This window comes from Microtus ochrogaster, chromosome 6, assembly GCF_000317375.1.
Source record: "Microtus ochrogaster isolate Prairie Vole_2 chromosome 6, MicOch1.0, whole genome shotgun sequence".
In the NCBI taxonomy this organism is placed as follows: domain Eukaryota; kingdom Metazoa; phylum Chordata; class Mammalia; order Rodentia; family Cricetidae; genus Microtus; species Microtus ochrogaster.
Window position 1 is genome coordinate 59,577,813 of NC_022013.1, and position 22,714 is coordinate 59,600,526.

The window sequence follows — 22,714 nt, forward strand, 5'->3', positions numbered from 1 at the left end:
TGATCCTCTAGAACTGGAGTTACAGACAGTATTACACACACACACACACACACACACACACACACACACACACACACAGACACACACACCACAAAAAAAAATCCTGTAATAAATTTTACAGTGGAAAAACCTCTGAAACACAGCAGTTCTGCAAGCTCAAACCAGTGACCCACTTAGTCCACACAGCACCCAGGCTGTATTAGCTTCCAAGCGGAGGAACCAGGCGGTGCCTGGGAGTTGACTTTCCTGAAGCTTACATAGCTAGAGCATCAGATACACATTTTGCATTTTAAGGAAGAGAAATCATTTGGCTTTATTTTATAGCAGATTTTTTTTTTTAAAAAAATAAAAGTAGCAATGATTTTTCTTATCCTCATCCCCAAACACTGGGATGCTGGGTATTTTCTCTCTCTTCCTTTTCAAGATATGGAGCTAGTTTAATTTTGAAGTCTCCAGCAAAGAGACTTCATCCTAAGCCCGCCCTCCAGAAAATGTATGAGAAAATTATTTTATAAATATATGATAATTTATTCAGTAGACCTTGTAGTTTTAGTTATGACTAAATGACTAGAGGCAGGTAGCATTTTTCCCCTCAGAACGTTTGTTTAGGATGTGGAGGCAGGAGAAAAGGTGTCTTGCTGGCTGTGCAGGTGAGAGTGCTCTGTAACCTGGTCACGGTACCTGTGCAGGGTGACCCACATGCAGACGTCGGCATGCTGTTGAATCTCCCCTGGCACCTCATGAAAACTACTGAAAATGCTCCTTAACTGCAGTCTCCGCTCTGACTCCGACAATGAGTGCAGGCATTTTACATGCTCCCTTAAGATTTAGTACCTTCTTCCTTTTGTACCTTAGTCTAGACCAGCATGAAGAAAACACAAGTTCACGCCAGTCTGTAACTTTATGGAAAAGGAAAGGGGGCACAAACAATGTCTGTGAGTTTATTTTCTCTTCTCTTTGGTCCTATTTCAGGAGAGCCAAGACAGAAAAGATGCTCTTTCTCAGACAAATGCTGAAAACCAAGGTATCAAGTTTATAAATTTATCTTTTTCTCTTCAATAGTTATATAATAAGTTTTTCTCTTCAATAATCAAAAACCTATTGCTGATTTCCTTTAACACCTCACTAAAGCTATTACTACATGTGTGGGTTTGGGGAGAGAAAATACTGAGAAACCAGAGCAGTTTGCACACAGCTTGTCAGTACTGTGTGTCAGAACAAAGGAAACTTATTCCAGACCCAGGCCTCTGGGAGTGAGAGAGTTTTTAGTAAGCTTAAAATAGTAACGTTGAGTACCTCATCAATTTGTTTTATTGAGTAGAGTTTAAAAGCACCCTAACACAATTTAAATACATGTTTAGTATGTGCTCAAAATATATAGATGAATAATAAGATGTCTTAGAAGAAAATAGATCGTATATATGTTTAATACTTTCACATTAAATTCTTCTATGTCATGACCTACATGGCAGTCTCTATATACCTTAGGCTTAAAGACAATGTGTGGAGTCATTTCTGACTTGCTTAAAATCTAGGATATGCACGAGAGAGAGAGAGAGAGAAAGAGAGAGGAGAGAGAGAGGGGGGGGGGAATTTCAATTCTGTGTTTTCACTTATGACTATCTCTGAGGTGCATGCTCCCAGCATGTGAGTTCCTTGGATCTTAGGGGGTAGCCAGTGGTTGCTCTTTGCCCCGTGGCAGCATCTCTGCACCACTAAGCCTGGTTCCTCTGCTGCCTGAGTAGCAGGGTTGCTGTTGAGGTTGCTGCCTGCCAGTATGTAGTAACACAAACTCAGACTGAGAATCTCAAGTTCTGATCCCAGGTTGACTTTGCATTCTACTGTGGACTGGGACTTGCGACGACAATGTGCCCATTGGCTCCTTTCCTCTACACTCAAACTCCTAGCTCCAAATCACAGCATCATCCACCTCTCCAAGTTAGGGGCTAAGGTCTGGGAAGTGTGTGCTGGATTTCCATAGATATAACCTTGGATTGCTTCATCCCTTTGTTAGATGAAGAATCTATGACTATCCACAACCCTGAGCCTCCTTAATATTGCCAGCACAGGCCCTAATTCAAACCTCTTATAAAAAAATAGTAAGGACCTTCTCAGATGCCCGTCCCTACAGAAGTATGCTCTGTGCAGTGGACAGAGCCTGTGGAACTGAATCTGGGAACAGCAGGTACTTTGATCCTTCCTCATGTGAGATTCCCAGGTTGGGAGGTGGTCAAAGAGCTGAACTTTGTCACAAAGAACATGGCTCATAGCTTTGCAGTCATGACCAACATGCCTACTCCACACAGGAACACACTCAGAACAAGTGAGGAGAAAGGAAGATGAGGACATCCATACTGTTGTCCCTTAGCTCAGACATCCATGCTGTTGTCCCTTAGCTCAGACATCCATGCTGTGGTCTCCTAAGCTCAGACATCCATGCTGTGGTCTCCTCAGCTCAGACATCCATGCTGTGGTCTCCTAAGCTCAGACATCCATGCTGTGGTCTCTTTAACTTAGATCCAGATGTCCTGGCTCTTGCCAGACAAATCTAGACTAGGAATGACAACAAAACAGAATATTCCTGGTGGTACAGACACGGAAGCCATCATGTTTCTAAAGAACAGGAAAGGTATTTGTTGATTATGAAATAGACACACAGTGTAATACTTCAATACCATTTAAATTATTGAAAAAACTTTAAAATCATTTGGGAAAATACTTATGACATAATCTAGAATGCAATTTTGTAAGTACAACATTATTCTTATGTTAAAAATCACATATACAGATATATACAGAAAAGATACCAAAAGCTGTTCAGTCACTTTGCGAATAGTGGGCTAAACATATGGGGGCAGACCTTACATTGTACCCAGGAGACCTGCTTCCCATCCCCTCTAACTCAGTAGCCATATTATCTTGGGCAAAGTCCCAAGCCTTATTCAGATTTTTCATTCACAATCTGAGGGTGAGATATTGTAGCTGAGATAGGACTATATAGACAGATGCCATTGCAGTGTCCAGCCCAGAGCACTTACTGGATGGAGACTGACACTCTTCATACCCCAGGACACACAAGCATGATATTCTTCATTTATCAGTGCAGTATAACTTTCTCAACTCCTTTAAATAAGAAGCCAGGGTTTCTAGAGTTTAGACATATCAATGGCATTCTTTTAGAAAAGAGAACAAACAGGTTCAGAAGGAGCAAATCCTAGACCTAAAGAGGTATATTTCATTGATTAGTGAGGGTAAATTCCAAAATGTTGCCTTGCATCATTTGAAAGCTGTAAAGTAGCCAGGACTGGGCACACCCACGCTGGGTGCAGCTTGCAGGAGTGTGGACAGTAACACAGGGTCAGGCAGCTGTATTCCTTCTCAGAAACAGTGGAAGGGCACGCTGGCCACTTCTACCTCAGAGCTTCCCAGTTCTCAGTGGCAAAGGCGTGTGCTGCGTGTTCTGCCTTGTGACATTGTGTAGCTCACACCACGACAATGTGTCCGTTTTATGTTACTGCAGATGAGCTGACACTGGAGGAAGCTGAGAGCAGGCCGGACGAGGTGGGGGTGGATTGCACACAACTGACCTTCTTTCCTGCTTTGCATGAAAGTCTGAACTCAGAAGATTTCTTGGAATTATGCAAGGAAAGACAAATCATTTTACAAGAGCTTCTTGATGGAGAAAAGGTAATATGTGGGCCGAGCAAAGATATCCATGAAGACTGTCTGACAGGACAGTCTGGGGTGTCATTATGGGTGCAGGGAATCTCCAATAATTTCCACACCTGCCAACTACAGAACAATGAGCAGAGGGAGCAGGCTCCTAATTTCCCTGACGTCCTATATGCCCTATGTTAAAACATCCACAAGATGAGATTCAAGCTAACAAACTGGTGTATGAAATGTCTTCTAAATGCTTCCCTTGACCTTGTTGCTGTTCCTGGGTCTTGCATTAAAACCTGGATACCCTGGAGGGACACTATATTTTGACATGCCCACCAGAATGTCTAAGTTGCCTCTATACCATGGCAACTCTGTGACATCACTCACGCTTAGGGGTGAGTGGTGTGTGGTATTGTGCATCTTCCATAGGATTGTATGGAGGGGAAGTATACACAAATCTTGGAGACAGGCCAGAGCTGGATGGCAAAAAAATTGGGGTTCTGGTGGATAGTGTTTGGGGATCCCAAGTTATTGTACATGTCCCTGGCATGGCCATAGGAATATATATTAACTTCAGATTGCTACAAAGCGATAATTAAGAAAGGTTACTTATGAAGATAAAAAGTTGTTTAGGCCTAGAGTTCTAGAGTTCAGGTCCAAGACTGAGCATCCCCATTGGTTTAGAACTTTATTGGAGTCTGTAGCATGGTGGGATGGTGGACTGATCACATCTAGAGAGAGGAAGAGAGGGAGGAGTGAGACGGGGGTGGGGGGACACAAAGGCTAGCATCCCATAATGCTCTTTTAAAGCACAGTCCCAGGAACATAAGTCCCTCTCACTGGGCCTTTCCTCTTAAATATATATATAGTATTGTGACCCTAGGGACAAAACCTTGATATGGAACCTTTGGTGGATACTCATCCAAAACATACTGAAGTGTGATGGGGAACACAATAAGATTAAGGTCCCAGGAAAGGGTCCTTTTACCCAAGTCTGAAAACAGAATGGAAGATGAACCACACATGTTAGAACAAATCAGATCCGAGTTCAAGTCTCCTCTGACCACCTTTGTGGCCCTGGTTTCTCATCTTTCCTGTGGACCTTGGCATCCTCTTCCTGCATCTCTGGCAGGCTTAGACAGGGTAACAGAAGAGACTAATGAGGATGGACCACATGGGAGGTGCTCAATAAACACTAATCTCTTCCCTTTGCAAAATGCTGTGGGCTTCAGGTCTTGAGCAGAAAGCAGGTTTTCCGTGGCATGTAGGCAAAGGAGAAGCCCCAGACAAATATGAGGGGGCAGGGTGAACCCAGAAACTGGGTAAATATTTTAAGGAGATGAATGTCTGAGACTGAGGGCCAGGCTGCCCCTGAGTTGGTGAGGGTGGATCTAACTGGGGGTCTGCTGAGTGAGTGGGCTGAGTTTCTAGGGACAGATGACAATCCAGAGAGCCAAGGACAGGCATGCGCAGATTTCAGGGACTGGAGCACACTTCTTAGTGTGTGGTGAGAAGGGGGACACCAGGAATACAAGCACACACTACAGTGTGGGGGGAGAAGGGGACACCAGGAACACAAGCACACACTACAGTGTGTGTGGGGAGAAGAGGGACACCAGGAACACAAGCACACACTACAGTGTATGGGGGGAGATGGGGGACACCAGGAATGCTGGTACCCACTACAGTGTATGGGGGGAGAAGGAGGACACCAGGAATGCTGGTACACACTACAGTGTGTGTGGGGAGAGAAGGGGGACACCAGAAATGCTGGTACACACTACAGTGTGGGGGGGGAAGAAGGGGGACACCAGGAATGCTGGTACACACTACAGTGTTTATGGTGAGATGGGGGAGACCCTAGAGGTAAAAGGAGCACATGGGATGGGAAGCAAGCACCACTTCTTTCTGTTTTCCTCAAGAGAAAGGGAAGCTGACTTCATGCCATCTCCAAATAGATTCTTCTCAATGTTTTGGTAAGAGGAGAACCTTGTAGCTAGATGTGGCAACACAGACTCCTAACACCAGCACTTGAGAAATAAAAGGTATAATATATAATAGTATTATATTATAAAATAATATATAATAAAAATTAAAAGAGGCCAGCCTGATCTATAGAAAGAGTTCCAGGACAACCAGGCGACACAGAAAAACACTGTCTCCAAAACAAAAAAATAAAAATAAAACAAACAAAATAAACATGAAAGATGCTCAGTCCTGTGATGCTTTGTATTAGTTTTCCACTGCTAACAAACGGCCATGAACTTAGTAAGAATCCAGCACTGTGGGACCCTCTGGTTCTGGTAGAGCCCCACAGGATAGGGATGCTGACAAGGACTGCATCCTGGGGGATTTGGAAATGCATTCTTTCCAGCATCATTCAGTTGCTAGCAGACTTTGGTCCATGCCTCTGTACGGCTGAAGTTTGATGACTGTCAGCTTAGACATTCTCAGCTTTCTGGAAAGGACCTGCATCCTTGCCTTGTGGTCCCCTATTACATCTTTCCAGCCAGCAAGCAGTTAGTTTGTATCAAATCTTTCTTACTGGTGAATTGCTCTGCTTCTCCTTATCCAGTCTCTGCCTTCTCTTCTGTTGCTACTCTCTACTGGACTCTTCTGTTGCTGGAACCAGGGCTCGCCTTGGCCTCACCAGATGGTCCAGAAAGATCTCCAGAAGCCAGACCCCCTCAGAGCAGCTGGCTAGCCTACCGCGTGTGGGATAAGCAGCCTGGCATCCCTGGAGATGTTTTGGGTTGTAACCTACTGCATGGGGTATCCCCAGGACTCATGACTCACCTAAGCTCCATCCTTGGCTTCTGGGAAAACCTCTCTAGACACCTGGGTGTTATTCTTCCAAAACCAGCAGGGTAATGGTGGCAGTCAACACTTTGTGGGCACGACTGTAGGCAAGCTCCGAGGTTTATAGATCTGGCTCAGAAGGGTTCCACTTCAATTCTCCCGCAGCCAACAGAAGTCCTTATCACGTTCCCTGTGTCTGCGAGCCTTGTTTTTGCAGATTGTATGGCTTTCTCCGTATCCACCACCCACCCAATGACAGCTTTTTTTCTTAGGGTCTCATTTGGATAGACAAGGATCTGGAACACACAGGAGGCTGCCTTTCCCACACAGAGAAGGCAAGGCAAACAGCAGGGACTTCATCCTTCCTGGGGTCTTACTTAAGCTTCAGTCTTCTTTAGTTTCCTTGTTACACAGCAGGAAGCCGTGGCAGTGCTGGGGGCTGCAGCAGCAGGGGTCCCCAGGATGTGCAAATAAGAGTGTTTGAATCCCAGCAGGGGTAGATAGGAGTTGGGGAGGGGGGCTGAAACTGCCAGTGCCTAGTTAGTGTCCCCATCCCTGTGCCTGCAGGGCAAGGCGGTGGGGGGGAGGGGATACAGTACCAGCAACCTGGAACCGGAAGCAGACTTTTGTACCAGAGGATTTTCCTCCTGGCTGGGTAGCGGGATTTTGCAAGTGTCGCTCATACTGGTCTTTCTTGGGTTTGTGTTGAATTATTTGTTTTTGATGCTTCTAGTCTCAGTAGAAGCAGGGAAGGGCTTAGTGTCCCTCCCTCCACGCCCACCCAGGTCACTGGAGAAGCAGGTCAGTGCCGGAGCCCTGGGTGGACAGTACACTCACGTCTGCGGATAGAGCCCTCTGCGTCCCAGCCTCACCTCTCCGCTTTCACCACCACCAAGCTCAGCCACTTTGATCCTTAACGGAACTTCCCAGAACTTCATTTTCTTTGTCTTCAAAATGGAGTTTTTTACTCCTTGTCTGTTAGCTTGGGGCAAAGCTGCAGGAGGTGCTGCATGCCTCAGCCTGAGACTCCCTGTGCTGAGCCCTCTGTGTGGAGACCTCAAGTGGAGCTCTGTTAGGTTTCCTTAAGCCGAGCCTTTCCGCCGACGCAAATAACTCCAATCAGACTGAATCAGACAAGATGCCCATGTTTAATGCAATGCTCCCGGGTGGCACTGGGAAGGCATGGAGAGGGGAAGAGAGAGAGAAGGAGAGACCACTTGTTTGCTCTCCGGGATGCAGTTTAAGTAGCCCCCCAGTGGTGGGAGTGGTCTTATTCCAGGAGCTGAGGTGAAGCCCCCAGGCAAACAATCCAGACTTTTTGTATAAAAGGCATGTTTGGAAGCTGGGGTGATACTTCCAACCAAACACTCTCAGCCGCAGTGATTGATGTTGCTGCCCTTGTAGTGGCCTGGCTACCAGTTTGTTCTCATACTCCTAAAGCCCCTAGGACCTCTGTCATGGCCCCGAGGATAGGAAAAAGTAAATGTCAAGAGCTCAGTGAAGCAGGAATGCCTGTTCAGATGGATGATCTCATGAGCCAAGGAATGGTGTTAGGGGCATGCTGTGGAGAACACGCTCAGTAGATATCCAAAAGAGGTCAAACAGATCTTTTTGTGTGGCCAAGATAGTGGAGAATGCATTAAAGGTCAGGGTGGGACCCGAGGAAGCTTTGGCCCGCTGGAAAGAGGCCTCCCAAAGTTTGAATGCATTCCATAAAATATAGCTTTTCTGAGGAAAAAGAAACTTACTTAGGCTGGAGTCTGGACAGACAGGTGGTAAAACTAAGGGAGTCTTGGGATCTAGAGACTGAGGCAGGGAGGAATGTGAGGAAACAGGCCCCGGGAACTCACATGGGGCTGCAAACCTACAGATCGGAGGAAGGAGACTACTCTAAACCAGGGACAGCTAGCTGGGTGGAGTTGAGCTGGTGGTGCAGGCTCTGGGGCTGGTTCCAGTCCTCACACAACCGCCACCCAGAGGCATGCAGTCTTATGTCTTCGAGTTCTTCACCACACCTCCTGCTCTTTGCTTCTGATTCATGTCATTTTTCTCCTCTCTAATGTCTTCTGAGTCTCCGTATTGGGCAAGTGACATAAATTGTCCCCATCTCGGTCCTTCAGTAGCTTTCCCACGTCCAGCCTGGAGATAGTACTTCCTGTATAGTCTTTTCATGTTAACGAGGGGTGGAGAGGTGTCTAAGTCACCACAAACCCATCTCCACTGCTAGGACTCACAATGCTAAGCATGCGCCCTGTCCTGCTGCATGGGTCAAGTTCCTGGTCTCCAGGACATCGGTCGTTACTGGTCCATGGTGGTCTTATCCCGGTGCTATGATGACCTCATCCCTAGTTCACCATGGCCTAATGACGGGTATATTGTGACTTCATCTCTAGTCTACCATGGCCTATGCCTTGTGCATGATGACTTTATTTCTGCTTTTCATGGTCTTATGCCTGGTCCACTGGGATATTATTCTTGGTCCACCATTGCTTTTGTCAAGCATGGAACTATAGTTTCATGAGAAATGAGTGGGGGCAGGGTTCTTCGAAATATAAACACACTCAAGCACATATAAAGAAGATAAATCCCTGTCCTCACAAGACACCAGGGCTCCCACATTTTCTAAATCTCTAAACACTCCAGGAAAAGTCATGGCAGGGTGTCCATGTTTAACCCTCAGAATCCTTATTCTTCCTTCCTTCTGCTGTCTGGAGAGCCTTTATTCTTAGTTCGAGAGGCCCCATGTGTAACCTCGAGAAACCTAGTCTGTCTTTGCTGAGACCTTTGGAATTGTACGTCTGTTTTGGATGCAGGGAAGCCAAGGCACAGCCCTGGAACTCCAGGGTGGCTTCAGCAGAATTCATTTCCTTGTGTGATCAACTGAGCCCTCGTTGCCTCAAGCGATACCTGGGAATGTAATTACTTTGTTACTCAGCGCTGCCTTTGCATCATTGATTAGTGATTCCCAGAACCATAGCACATTTCCCTGCAATCATCTCCATTTGTCTGTGTTTGTGTGGTGGAGTTAATGCATGTTAATTGTGGGCCCCTCAGTCACTCCATTCTGGGATAGTATCTCATGCAGCTTCTGGATCCATCCAGACTCAGACCTATAGTGCTGGCTTCTTTTTGCCATTTGTTATTCTCTTTGATTACACGACAAATTAAATAACTGATTTTTTCATGCAAACTCATTGTAAAATGTGATTTTGACCTTCGTAGCCAGATCAACGTGAGATATTTTTGCTCTCGACAGCGCATCTCATATGCTCTTCCCTGGTATCTTTAACTAAACTGCTCGCAGGACGTTAGCAAGAGTACTAACTTGGTTGTTTCCAAACTTCCTGTTTCACTCAATCACCAGGACTTGGTGAAAAGCACAGCTGCCCATGTCATCCCGGATTAATGCCTTCTGAAGCTCCCTGTGACATACTTTTTACACAAGGCGACCCTTGACTTGACCCATAACTCATTTCTGTACGTGCATAAATTCACATACATGTACGTACATACATACATGCACAGCACACAGTTGACCTTTTATCTAATTGCAGAGAAGTGCTACCTGCCTACCTACCTACACACACACACACACACACACACACACACACACACACACACACACACACACCTTTCCAATCCCTAACCTTGTGAACTGTTCTCCCATGCAGCTTGTGAAAGATCCCCCTCACTGTACTTTCAAAAGCCTGTTCTTTCCCACCACTGCTGTCCAGCAGCCTCAGACCACACACGTCTTGAAGGCGTGATTCAATTCCTTTGTGTCTCCAGTGGGTGGGTACTTGCTAATATGTTGTGTCGGAGTTAATGAATGAAGGAGAAAAGAGATGAGTGTGTTCCAAGGAACATGCTTAAATCAGATGAAAGCAGCATTTCTCGGCGTAGCACAAGTTCTTGGCTCTCTCTGTCTGTTACTGTGTGCTCTTCAGGTCATCTGTACCAGAATTTTCTAGGCATGTTCTCAAAATGCTATTTCTAAGGCCCAAGGCTGCACCTGCTTAACTGAGATGCAGCTTGGGACGATGACATTTGTGCAGCAGCTTTGGTAACTCTTGATAAACGTCTGTCTTTGTCACCGTGACAGAACACTTGAGGAAAACAGCTCACAGTTTTAGAGTTCACAGGTTCTGACCCTGCTGCTTCAGGTCTGCGAGGGAGAACATCATGGTGGCTGTAGCATACGGCAGGGATTGATTGTTCCCCATACGATTACCGGGAAGCAGAGAGAAAACATGAGCAACCAGAGAAAGTCATTCTCTTCCAGGGGAGGCCCAAAGTTACTTCCCTTCTCCAGCTAGGACTCCCATCTCAATAAGGCATGGACGAGGCCAGACCCCCCTCCCCCGACTCAGTCACCTCTCAGTTCCATCAACCAGCTGGCCACCAAGCCTTGAACACACCAGCCTTTGGAATATTTCAGATGTCAACAGTAACAATTCCCAAGACCCTCAATCCAGGGTTATAGTACTCAGAGATCCAGGCTAGACACACTTCCACACGCCACCAATCGAGTGTCAACAAGCTTACCCTCAGGGACGACAGTGGTGGGCACTGGGCCTTGAACTGCCTTTGGGACTTGTGTTATGTTTACATTACGCTGGAGCAGCCATACAGTGTCAAAGTCGCTCCTTCCACCCGGTGCCACAGCCTGCCGAGAAAGGAGGGCGGCTTGACGTAACTGTTTATGGTAGAAGTGGCACAGCCAGGCAGGCAGGGGGCATCCCTGCTCCTTGTCTCAGAGAGAAGCACTCGTGTAAAAAGGCCCAGCATGGTGCTGCTTCATAGTGTTGCCATACTGACACAGGCAGACATGCAGAAGCTCCACGTTGCCTTAGAATTCTTTTCTCTCATCACTGGTGTGACTGAAGCTCTAGGTAATTGTGATACATGGGGAAATATAAGAGCCGGGGTTTATGGGAATCAGCACAAATATGGCTTTTGCAGTCTGTCTCCTTTTTCATAGTTTTAGTTTAGTTTTTCTCAACAATCTTTTTTTTTTAATTAAGTATATAACCAAACTCTCATGCTTCCAAATGCTAAGTTGATGGTGCCAACCACCTGTGAATCAAAAACTAACTCTAAAGCATTGTGTCTGTTCTGAGATCTTGCAGGCTCCAACCCCAACTTGACTTTTCTCTAGACAATACAATACACCAGTGTAGACAGGGCTGGCATTATATTAAGTATTCAAATCATCTAGAGATGATTTAAAGCAATAGGAGAGATAAAAGGGACTTGAGTATCTGTGGAATTTGATAGCAGTGGACAGAGGTTCTGGAATCATCCCCAAGAATACCAAGGAATAGCTGTACCCAATCCGTTTCCTAGTGCTAAGAGTGCATACTGAGGACACAAGACGGGGTGGGGCTACATCATTCACCCGCACAGAAATAGAAGAGAGAATAGACCAATCAGGCAGTTCCTTTGCTGGCTCCTTGGCTTTAATGGCCTCTCTGGGTCTCAGTTTTTCCTCCTATGAACTTGAATGCTACACTAGATGACAGACTAATGCTGCCACACACAGCTTCCAGAAATGTGTAGCTGTCCTTGCGCTTTCTAGACATGCCCCAAGACGAAGCCTTGCTTTGGGGCCATGTGCCCTGGTGAGCTGCTACCCAGTGACTCTGACTCATGTTTCGTCTCCAACCTTTCTGGTTTTCCGAACAACCTGTTGTCCATCGTCTGCAAATGGAGGTGTATTTACTTTCTCAGCTATCCACCCACTAGGAATGACCATACATCATCTAGCAGGTCTTTAAAAAGTTCTTGTGCAGAAACAAAAGTTCCCCTTGTCTTAAATGATCGATAGCATCGAGGCATGAGGGATTTCTTAGTCGTGAGTAAACACGAATGGAGCCCTCTCTGGGCTAATTTAAATGGAAGAGCAGGTAATAGTTCACTTGGGCTCATCTTCTAGTTTTTAAAATGCCATTTCTTTTCTAACAGAATCAATTTTTAAGCTATTAACCCAGCTCTCTTTAGACATTTTTCTTGTGGTTTGGTTTATTCTGGTTGTTACTTAAGCCTCCCCAAAGGGAAGCATCCGATCAGATTTGGCATGTGCTCCAAAACCCCACTGCTGGAACTGTGAAGGCTTTAATGGGGGTGATGCCTGGGGAGGGGAGAGGTTCTGGGGGTGCCTGTGCCAATGTTGGCATTGTGACTTCACATATCACCTTATAAACGTGAAGGTGGTATCTCTGAATTTCACCTGTCACAGGGGAAAAAAGTTTAAACAACCTAGCATAACTCTTCATTATCGGTATGTATTGTGATGCTATGCTAAAAGACTTGAGGCTTGGTTATTTTATAAGGAAAAGAGGTTTCTTTAGGCTTATGGGTCTGGATGGCAGAGGGTCCATATGGATGACATAGTCTCAGGTGAAACATGGTATTGTGTGACAAGATACAGGGAGTCTGTGTGAACGCAAATCTTCTGATCTTTTTCTTTTAAGTTCAGCACTCTTAGAGATTCCATCCTGATGAAGTTGATGATGCACTAGCAACCATGTCCAAAGAGCCCCCCCCCTTCCCCCTCCTGCTTCACTATGGGCAGTAGACTTTGAGTCCTTGGGAAATACAGCCAGACTGGATTCAGGTTGTAGCACCTGTCTTACAATGTTAGCAATCTCGTGCCACTCTGCACAGGAGTAATTGCAACAGCCGTGAGGATTTAAAGCACCCTCACCCCGGCCTCCTGCCTGGTTTCCAGAAGTTTATTCCTCAGATGCACCTGTCAATTCAAAGAGACCCGTGCAGCGTGAGGGAGGCTGGCACAGCCCTGCAAATGCCAAATATTTGAAAGCAAGCTGAATTCAGGAAAAACTGGTCAAACAAACTGTGCTGGGATAGTCTGTCACTATTACTGAAAGTCAGACATGTCTACACGAGGCCGGTAGGAAGGCGCTCCATGGGGGCTGCTCAGGGAAAAGACTAGCCATAACAAGGTAACTGTGGAAACCGGGTGCTTATGCCAAGATCAGAGCAGTGTAAAAAAAGCCTGACTTGCATTCAGAAGACCATGGTGAGGCACAGCCATTCCCTGATTCCTGGCCAGGTTCCCCTCCAGTCTCCGCAAACTGTGTAAGATGAAACACCAAACAAACAATAATTTGATTGGATCTACTGGGAAGCCCTAAGTGTCTTTCCCAATGGCCCCAATGGCTGTGACTGTGGGGAATTGACCTCAACATGAGTTTTGCTGGAACAAACCGCAGTTTGCTGGTGACTGTGGCAAGACTTCTACGTATTTCCTTTTAGAGATGGGGGGTCTCATTTGTAGTCCAGGTTGGCTTCAAACAAGTCTCCTGCTTCAGCTCCCCGAGTAGCTAGGAATACAGGTGCATGCCGCTTTCAGCCTTTAGATCCACGCCCCCGCCCTCTATACGCCTTCCCTGCCTCAGAATTTAGCACTGGCATTTCCTGGTATATGCCACATTCAGTCTTTGTGTTAACGTCTCCAGACACCCTTGTCCCTTCATTCCTCAGAGTCGGCATTGCCAGTGTGGACCACTCCTACCTGTCAGTTCTACATTTGAAAGGATGGAAATACTTGGAGAAACACTAGCTTTGGTCTTACTCTTAGCCCCTTTGGGTTTTATTCATCATTTATTCATTCATGCTGGACTCTGAGTCATTGTCACAAGTCAGAATCCCTAGGATCTCCACGTGCATATGCTCTCGGGAAGGATTTTGGCGTGTGGAAGTCAGGACTGGCCTGGCACAGCTGTGGTGCGGTGGTCTCAGCTGATCACACCCAAGCAGTGACTCGGAATTGAGGCAAAGGCGCCCTGCCTCATGACTCCCTGTTGCTAGGGGCAAGTTGTACTGGGAAGGGCTGTGCCCCTGCCCCAAGTGCTCTCGGTCAGTGAAGGAGTATGAACTGTGGTCCAGGAGCAAGTGTCTGTGTAGACGCTGAACATCCTGAACTCACTCTTGCCTTGGCTTTGCAGAGGCAACAGTACCAGGCTTGTACTTGATTTTGGACATCCCTGGATTCTATTACTGGCTCAGTTACTCATTGGCTAGTACCAGAGGGTCCCTGGACAATTACTTGTTCCCAGTCAAACTTGCCTTATTATAAACTGGGGAATGCTTTGTTTGTTAAGGAGCTTAATGTAAGAGAAAGGACTTGGGCATGCTTAGGATTACAGCAGTAAGTCCCAAAAGATACATCTACAAAACACTCCCCAGCGTAAAGCTCAGGGAACATTGCAGAAGAGGGGGCAGAGTAAAGGGTAAGAAATTCTGGGAGCAGGAGAAGAGCACACCAACTGCTTATCCAAAACCAAATGGTAAGCCCTGAAAACACACAAGTAACATTATACAGACTGAACAGATTGTATTTAGGAATATATGTGTGTGTACATGTATGTATGTATATATAGACATGTATGTAAATACATACATATATTTATATACATATACATTCTATGTAACAACAATTAATGGCAAAAGAGGCCTTGAGTTTGAAAGAGAGCAAGGAGGGGCATATGGGAGGGCTTGGAGGGAGGAAAAGGAATGGGGAGATGGTATAATTAAAATATATATTGTTTTTTCGAGACAGGGTTTCTTTGTGTAACAGCCCTGACTGTCCTGGAAGTTGCTGGCCTCGAATTCACAGAGATCCATTTGCCTCTGCCTCTCAAGTGCTGGGATTAGAGGTCACCCAGATGGCATGATCCGGGTGGTTGTATCACTGGGTAGATTATAAGTGGCATGAGGTATTTAGTATAAACAAAGCTCATGGGTTGCAATTGGGATGGTACAGCTTGTCGTTCTTGCATGGCACTACCACTGTCACCTCCAAACGTCCTGGGAGTGACCGGTGACTGCCCCCTGTTCTTCATAAGATTCATAGGCGCGTTTCACTTGCATCCAATCTGACTCTTGCACACTCTCTCCCTCCAGGTGTCACAGAAGGTCCCCCTGGTGATTGTGCAGGGCCACCTGGTCTCAGAAGGGATCCTGCTCTTTGGCCAGCAGCACTTCTACATCTGTGAGAACTTTACCCTGTCTCCCACAGGCGATGTCTATTGCACCCGCCACTGCTTATCCAAGTGAGTTCTCCACTTTCCCCAGCAGCTTCCTCCCAGCCCTGCCTCCTTCCAGTTCCCTCTTTTCCTCTTCCCCTTCCAACCGTTTACTGAGGGCTTAGAACCCATGGCTATGGCTCCCCAAAGCCAGCTTCTGGGCTGGGTCACATGTTGTGTGGCAGTTCCTATGTCTCCCCTTCCTGGAAATGTGTCATAGCACTTGGGGACCTTCCCTCGGGTTATTTGGATAAAAGACTTTATTGACATCAGGTTACACATGCAACAACTGGCTGGCTGCCCATCGTTCTCTACGAGACAGTGCTGCTGGCCCTGCATGCAGAGGCATTCAAGTGTTGTAGTCGGCACAGACAGGCTTCATGAAAAGAGCTTGAGCACACTGTCATTCTGGAACAAAACATACATGGGGCAGGCGTGTTTACGTGACCATCTTGGGAGACGTATTGGCTCTGGTGTGATAAGGGAGGGCTGCCTGAGGGTGTGGCTAAGATCTAACAATGGGTGAGCCTTGGACAGGACTTTTGAGCCATCATACAGATGAGGTGGCACATGTATTATCCCAATACTCAGGAGCCTGAGGCAGGAAGATCCCAAGTTTGAGGCCAGCAAGGGCTACAAGTGAGAATCCTATCTTGAGAAAATACCACAAAACAACCAAATAAGAAAAGAAACTGGAGTCTCCCGTCTTTTCCCCAACTGGTAGCAGATATTGCTAGCAGGAAATCCTAAGATCCTTCTATAGTGACAAATGTTTGGTATTTTGGGATTCAACTAGCCCCTACTGGCCATTCTGTGCTCATGAAAGAACAGCCCCCTGAATTCAAACTGATAATGCAAGTTGACAAACTGTGTGTTTCCCCATGGCCCTTGCTTTTAATGGGTGGAGAGGTTTTTTGTTTTGTTTTTCAACGTGGTTTGCAAAGGTTTCTATGGTGACCAAGTAACTACTTAGTAGAGTGACTAGTTATTTTCAGCGTGGCTTACTCCAGAGTCACCTGGAGCGATCATTAGAACACAGACTTCTGGACTCTGCCCTATCTCTAGTTTCTAACTCAATAGATGGTAAGTTCTGAAACTTTGCCAGCTTGTAGCTTAGGCTGATTCAATTAGTCACCGGGGACCATACTTTGAAAACCATTGTTTTCGGATGTTGGCAAAGAATTCAGTATTGACCGCTCAACAGTAAGAATCTGAGCTCCCAGCGGTCGTGATCTCCAATTTCGGTCAGGAAGGATAAAGGATATGTAGAAAGAAGACTGTGTGCAAGCCCACCTGATTTAGATCAGGGTTGAAATTTGCTTCATTATCCTTGCTGACCAGTCCTCTCCATTAATTTCCATCTTTTATTCATACTGAAACTTCTCCTGTCGCTACAAGTCTTTGATGATTTTCCAAAGCTGAAGGAGTATAATTAATACTTGGCACACTTATCCCATCTTCTTGCTCATGTTTTATGGATTCCGATCAATACCAGCAGTGGGTCTGCAGGCTGGTCTTTCTAAGTTGACGGAAGCTCTCTGTTCTTTCTAGTTGCTCAGCATGCCCGTGAAAATGACATGCGCAGCCCATCGCTTCACGCTTCACCTGAGCTTGGATTGAACTAGCCTTAGCTAAAAGCCTATTGACCAGCTACACTTTGTTTTAAGCATCAAGTTGTTTATCCCCGTAGTCGCAATGGAAGCCCAGCGGTTGGGGATTTGATTTGTAAGGCAGGAGTGACTTCCTTGTCTCGAACTGTACTTTTCTAGAATACAGGGAGAGTGGAAACAATTGATTACCTTGGGGTATCTCCAGGGAATTGCCTGGGTATGTTTAGTTCACCCTCAGGAAATGTTTGTTAATCAGACAGTCACACACACCCCACCTGCTCTTGGTCTGGTCTGTGGCCTGGGAAAGTGCTGGCTCTACTAAAGAGGCAGCTTTCCCCGCCAGGCTCACAGATCATGTCAGATCAATGGGGATTAGGCCTTATTTTGACCATGGAGACTAAGGAAGATACATAAATAAGCCTGTTAAAAATAAAGCTGGGCCAGCCCTGAAATGCTTCTCTAAAAGCCATCAAGTAGAGCACAGCTGAGCATTAGGCCTTGGAAGAGGCTCACTGATGCACCTTAAAAATATCCCCCGTCAATCCCAAGAACACCATGAGCGCCCCGCCACTGGACTTAGGCATGTTAGTTATACTGGGCTCCCTCCGTGACTGGAAGCTCAGCCTTAGTTCATTAGTGTTGTCAAGAATTAGGTGGCCTAAAATAACAAGATTTTTACAATTACACAGCCTTACAAGCCAAAAGGATGGACCAAGGTGTTAGTAGGAAGCTGCTTTCTCAGCTGCTCAGGGGAAGAAGCCCTCCTTTCCCCTTGGCTTCCGGAACTGGGAAATCCTTGGAATTCCTTGGCTATACACAGACATTGCTCACATGGCTGTCTTTCCTGTCATCTTCTTTGTGCATCCATTCTCCCCTTTCATGAAGTTGTCTTGAATTAGGGCCCAATCCATTTACTTAAGTTGATAACTTCTATAAATGTTCCATTTTCAAATAAAGTCACATTCTGACATAAACATATTCCGTTAGGAAGTCACAATTCTACCCGATAACACTGGCATCCACTGGAACCTTAGTGGTCAGATATTAAACCCGATCCCCTTTCCATGTCCACAGGTAATATTGGGCATCATTTCTCTGTTAAATTCAATTCCACAAAGTTACTGAATACCTCGTGCTTGGTAGCTCCACAGACATAAAGAGGTGAGGCCACTGAAGAGAATATGATCCCCAAGATTCCAGCCAAAAACTTCAAGTACCGTTCTGACAAAATTGAGTGACTTCATATAGGAGCAAACCAAAGTATATTTTATTTTAAAACTTACCTCAGCTGTCAAAGTCCAGGCACTCATTGCTGTGACTATCATTTTCCTCATATAGTAGGTTTCCCTACTGCTGGAGCTATTAAAAATTTACCAAGATCACTCTAGACAGTTTCATGAGCCAAGATGGCTGCCTGGAAGCAGAACTCTGAAGTGTCCTACGATCTGTACCGATCCACCTCTCGAAGAGCAGGACACCTTTCTTCCCATCTATATTACACATCTGAGTACCGATTTAATCAGCATGATATATAAGATGTTATCCCAAAAACCCAGTGACACGTGTGTGAATACTGCCTCTGATGGATTTCAATGGGAACTTCTATCCGTGAAATCAACAATGGATATTAATATTAATGGGATGTTAGCTTCTCTGAGATTCCACAACTGCTGATTCTGTCCTGTAGGGTTATTGCAATTCCTATAAGCATGAGAAATATGACTGTTTTCGTTTCTCCCAAAAGCCCTTTCCATATTCCAGTACATTTTCCCTCAGGCTGTCCATGTTCACAGGTCAGTGGTGGAATCTGTGGCTTGGGGTAGCTGGAAGGAGAGAGATGTGAACAGAAGAGCTCTGGGAAAACTCTGAGGCCAGCCTTTCTGCCTCCAAGGACACCGTTGCTTGAGCTTGGGCTTACTAATCAAGGGGACCTGGGTTTGAATACAGTAACAGAATGTCACCTTGGGAAAGCAGCACCTCTGACAAGCAGCTTCCAGGTTTAGAACTGGAGAGCACCATGGCTCACGCTCAGGGAGACTCATCTCAGACCAAAGTAAACCCTGGATGGGGGAGGATTGTGCAGCTGGGGAGCATGGCAGTCACTTAGCAAACATGCATAGGGTTCAGGGGAAGATGAGCAAAGCCTCTGCCTCTGCCTGCACAGGAGATGCTGGCCAGTTCTGTGGAGGACCTAAGGTGTAGATGGGGTTTTCTGTGGCTCTCATAGCAGGAGCCTGTGGGGGAACAAACAAGATTAGTGGTTGTCCTTCCCACCAGACCTTGACCTGGATGCTGTTTGGTTTAAGCCAAGGGTGGGAACTAGATTTACCACTGTTGCCCCTTTGAAAGTCAGAAATATTTAGAAACAGCTCAGCTTAGACTCTATCATGGCACTAGACATGCACAATGGACCTCGGCCAGCAGCAGCTTTGAATTAAAGCCCCGTGGCCAAGGCTTCCAAAACCCAAACCACATTTTCTCTCTGATTAACCCACAGCGCTGTGGCTCAGAGCAGAGGGTCCAGGAAGGCTGCTCAGAGAAGGGCTAGCTGGGCTTGCAAAGACACCGACTTTGCATCTTCAACGCTATCTGTATAAGGAGCTACCCAGGGGGTCCAGGCTTCCATCCTGATCTGTGGGAACCTTCAACCAATATTAAAGTACAAGCTCTTCATAAAGTGAACCTGGTCCACCGACTAGACTAGAAAGCCCAACCATGTCTGTGACAGTCTGACTCCTCTCAGCTACAGAATGGTGGCATGGAGGCCTCATGAGCTTCCTGGGGAGGGCGCAACACCAGGAGGAGATGAAACAGTCCCCCCTCCATATCTTCATCCCTGGCCTTTCTAGGCTTGCGATCAGGGTATGAATTTCTGTAGCACTGATGTATGGGGGCAGGTATCATTTATCTTAAAATGGAAATTTTATCAAAATGGTCAGAAAGTGTGTAGTGGTGCACACACAGTTTAAGATGAAATAAAATCTAAATAAATGTGAAACACTGGGTACATGACCTAGCTTTTCAGAAGTGGATGTGTCTGTAAAGGGAGGTAATTTTATTTCCCAAGATGTCATCTATGTGGGTGCTGAAAGCTCCCCTACTCAAGGTTCACTAGTGACTGAAACAGAATGTTTTCCTCTTTGGGAACAAATATTCGTGCAGGTCCAAGGTTCTCTGCCCTCTCCACTTCCTTCAAGGATGCAGGCTCATTCTGAACTGTTCGATAATTGATGGATGGAAAGCCGCCTGACATCTCTGTGTGGTCCTATTCTACCTTCTGGACCCTACAGGCCACCCCTCCCTGTTGCAGGAGGTGGGACTCAGGTCACATGTGGCTCTGCTCTGCTCTCTGGTAGGCTGCTGGTTGACCCTCCAAGGCCCGGCTTCAGAGAATTTGTAAGGTACTCCTTTCTCTCATTCAAGGCTGGATCTTGCAAACCAAATCGTTTCCAGTTAGTACTTCTGTCCACTGACTCCACTGTGTCTTCTAATTCAGTGGACCTCTGTCTCAGAGAGACATATTCGACAATGGGGTGGTCCATCTGAAGAGCTTCCAGGGCCATTAAAGATACAGGATGGGGGAAGTGGGTCCAAGGTACCAAAGAACCATGTGGTGTAAGCAGTTTGCAGACTTCTTAACACAGGGGCTGTTTTCACATACCCAGCCCCCACTCCCTGGGTCAACACGACTCCCCCAATGAGGCTGGCACTCAGTTTACTCTTCGAGGGCAGAACATGTGGATTTCTGGTACTCAGCTCATCAGATCATCAGAGGCCAACAGAACAGGAGGCTGGACTACATTCTCTTCCAGTGAGATGGCAGACGGTGGGAGGAGCCTAACACCACATGTCTTGTTCCCTTTTCAGCATCAGCGATCCCTTCATTTTCAACATGTGCAGCAAAGACAGGTCCTCTGACCACTACTCCTGCCAACGCTTTGCCTACAGTGACCTCAGAGAGCTCCGGCAGGCCCGCTTTCTCCTGCAGGTGAGTTGAGGGGCTCTGACCCACCAGGGTTTAAGGAGGTGGTTCTCTCATCACGACAAGTCAACTGGGCATCATCAGAGATACCTGTCTGTGACACTCCTCTTGGCTCCTATATACAGCTCAGGACTCTTGTGAGTATCATTTCCCTGGGCATCATCTGGTCGTCAACCAACTTGGAGCTCTGGCTGCCTCTACAGGCTCTCCAGCCAGGCCCTTAGCTGAGGTATTCTTGCTCGCTGGGACATCTAGGAATAGGCATCTTTCCTGTGATACACAAATGTATTGATGATTTAGGAATTTGGGGACATCACTTAGAGCTGGTGATCCTGAACACATGTCACCACTCCCCTCTCCTGACTTTCCCTAGATCTTGTCTAGCTCTGAGCTTCTCATTATGTCCTGGACCAAGTGATATAGGGACCTGGTGGCTTTCCCCTCCGATGCACCTCCCAGAGCCTCCCCATTGACTACAAGGCCTTTTTGTGTTCTGAACACAGATGGAGGCTCCCATGAGAAAATGCACTCAGTCATGAGCTCCTGCACCACTTTCTGCCTAGAGCATTCTGTTTAGAATCATCACCTGCAGTACGGGTAGGAGGAAGAGAGCTCTGGAGCCCAGTGGCCTACACCCTAACTTACCTGTATCAGAATGGCCTCAGCAAGGGCAGGGCTGCCTCCAAGGCCTTCAAGGCAGCCTCGGGACACAGGGAGATGAAAGCCAGCTAGGAGGAGAGGACTGGGGCTCATCCCTCGCCCTCTCCGTGGGTTCTGGGACAGTTCGCAAGGATGAAGAGGAACACTATTTGAATTGGAAGAACCTACTAAGGGTTCCTTGGATTTGTGGCTTCATTTGGGGTGTGTGGAACACTTTAATTCCTCATGAAAGCCTCCCTAAAGCTGAAGTTCGGGAGGCCCTCCCAAGGAAGTAAATTCTAGAGTTGCAGCTACCTGTGGACCAGAGTCTAGGGCTTTATTAAGTCCCCTTTCCTCCACTGTTGCCTGAAGAAGTTGCTTCCTATTTTTTCTGACCCTGAGCTCTTTCCAAACGAGAGGAGGAAGTGAAGAGGCCAAGTGTGGAAGAGTCTCCTCCAGGAAGATCTTAGGCAAGGTTCTGGGCTTTGTCCCCAGTATGGCTCCCTTGGTCAATTCTCCAGGGCACCACACCCTCCAGGCCTAGGCAGCCGTGCCTCGCCTTTCCCACCCTCCTCATACAGCACCGAGCACCTGTCAGACACAGAAACCTTACCTGGATTTCTGTGCTGGCCTCACAGCTTATGTGCATAGGAAGTGTTACCGGCAGTGAGTAATAGGAAATAGCGATTGTTTTCTGCATGGTTGTGGAACCCAGAGGTGGGGGAGCATCTGTGTCACCAAGGGGCAGGGTGGCTAATGGAGAAGCTTCTCCCAGGAGAGCTAGAGCCTGCCACTCTAAGGGTCTGAGGAAGCTGTCCCCTCTGTCTTCTCGTCATTTCCGTTTCTCTTTGTAGAATTCTTATACGTCTTGGTAGAGGACTTGGAGGTGCCCATACAAATGCTCCCCTGCTGGGAGAGCTTGCTGACCACCAGGAGAAGCAAGTGCTGCTTGCTGCTGGATGCACAACCCT

General features: G+C 46.7%; 1 protein-coding gene across 1 annotated transcript in view; it reads left to right on the forward strand.

Annotated features, from left to right (window-relative positions):
* The window catches only part of Wdfy4 (WDFY family member 4), a 205,184-nt gene that overhangs the window by 118,479 nt on the left and 63,991 nt on the right, over positions 1-22,714 (forward strand). Inside the window, exons 40-43 of the mRNA XM_005348671.3 lie at positions 973-1,024; positions 3,521-3,687; positions 15,391-15,539; positions 20,990-21,110. Coding sequence (XP_005348728.1) covers positions 973-1,024; positions 3,521-3,687; positions 15,391-15,539; positions 20,990-21,110 — 489 coding nt within the window. The remainder of the gene's footprint in view (positions 1-972; positions 1,025-3,520; positions 3,688-15,390; positions 15,540-20,989; positions 21,111-22,714) is intronic.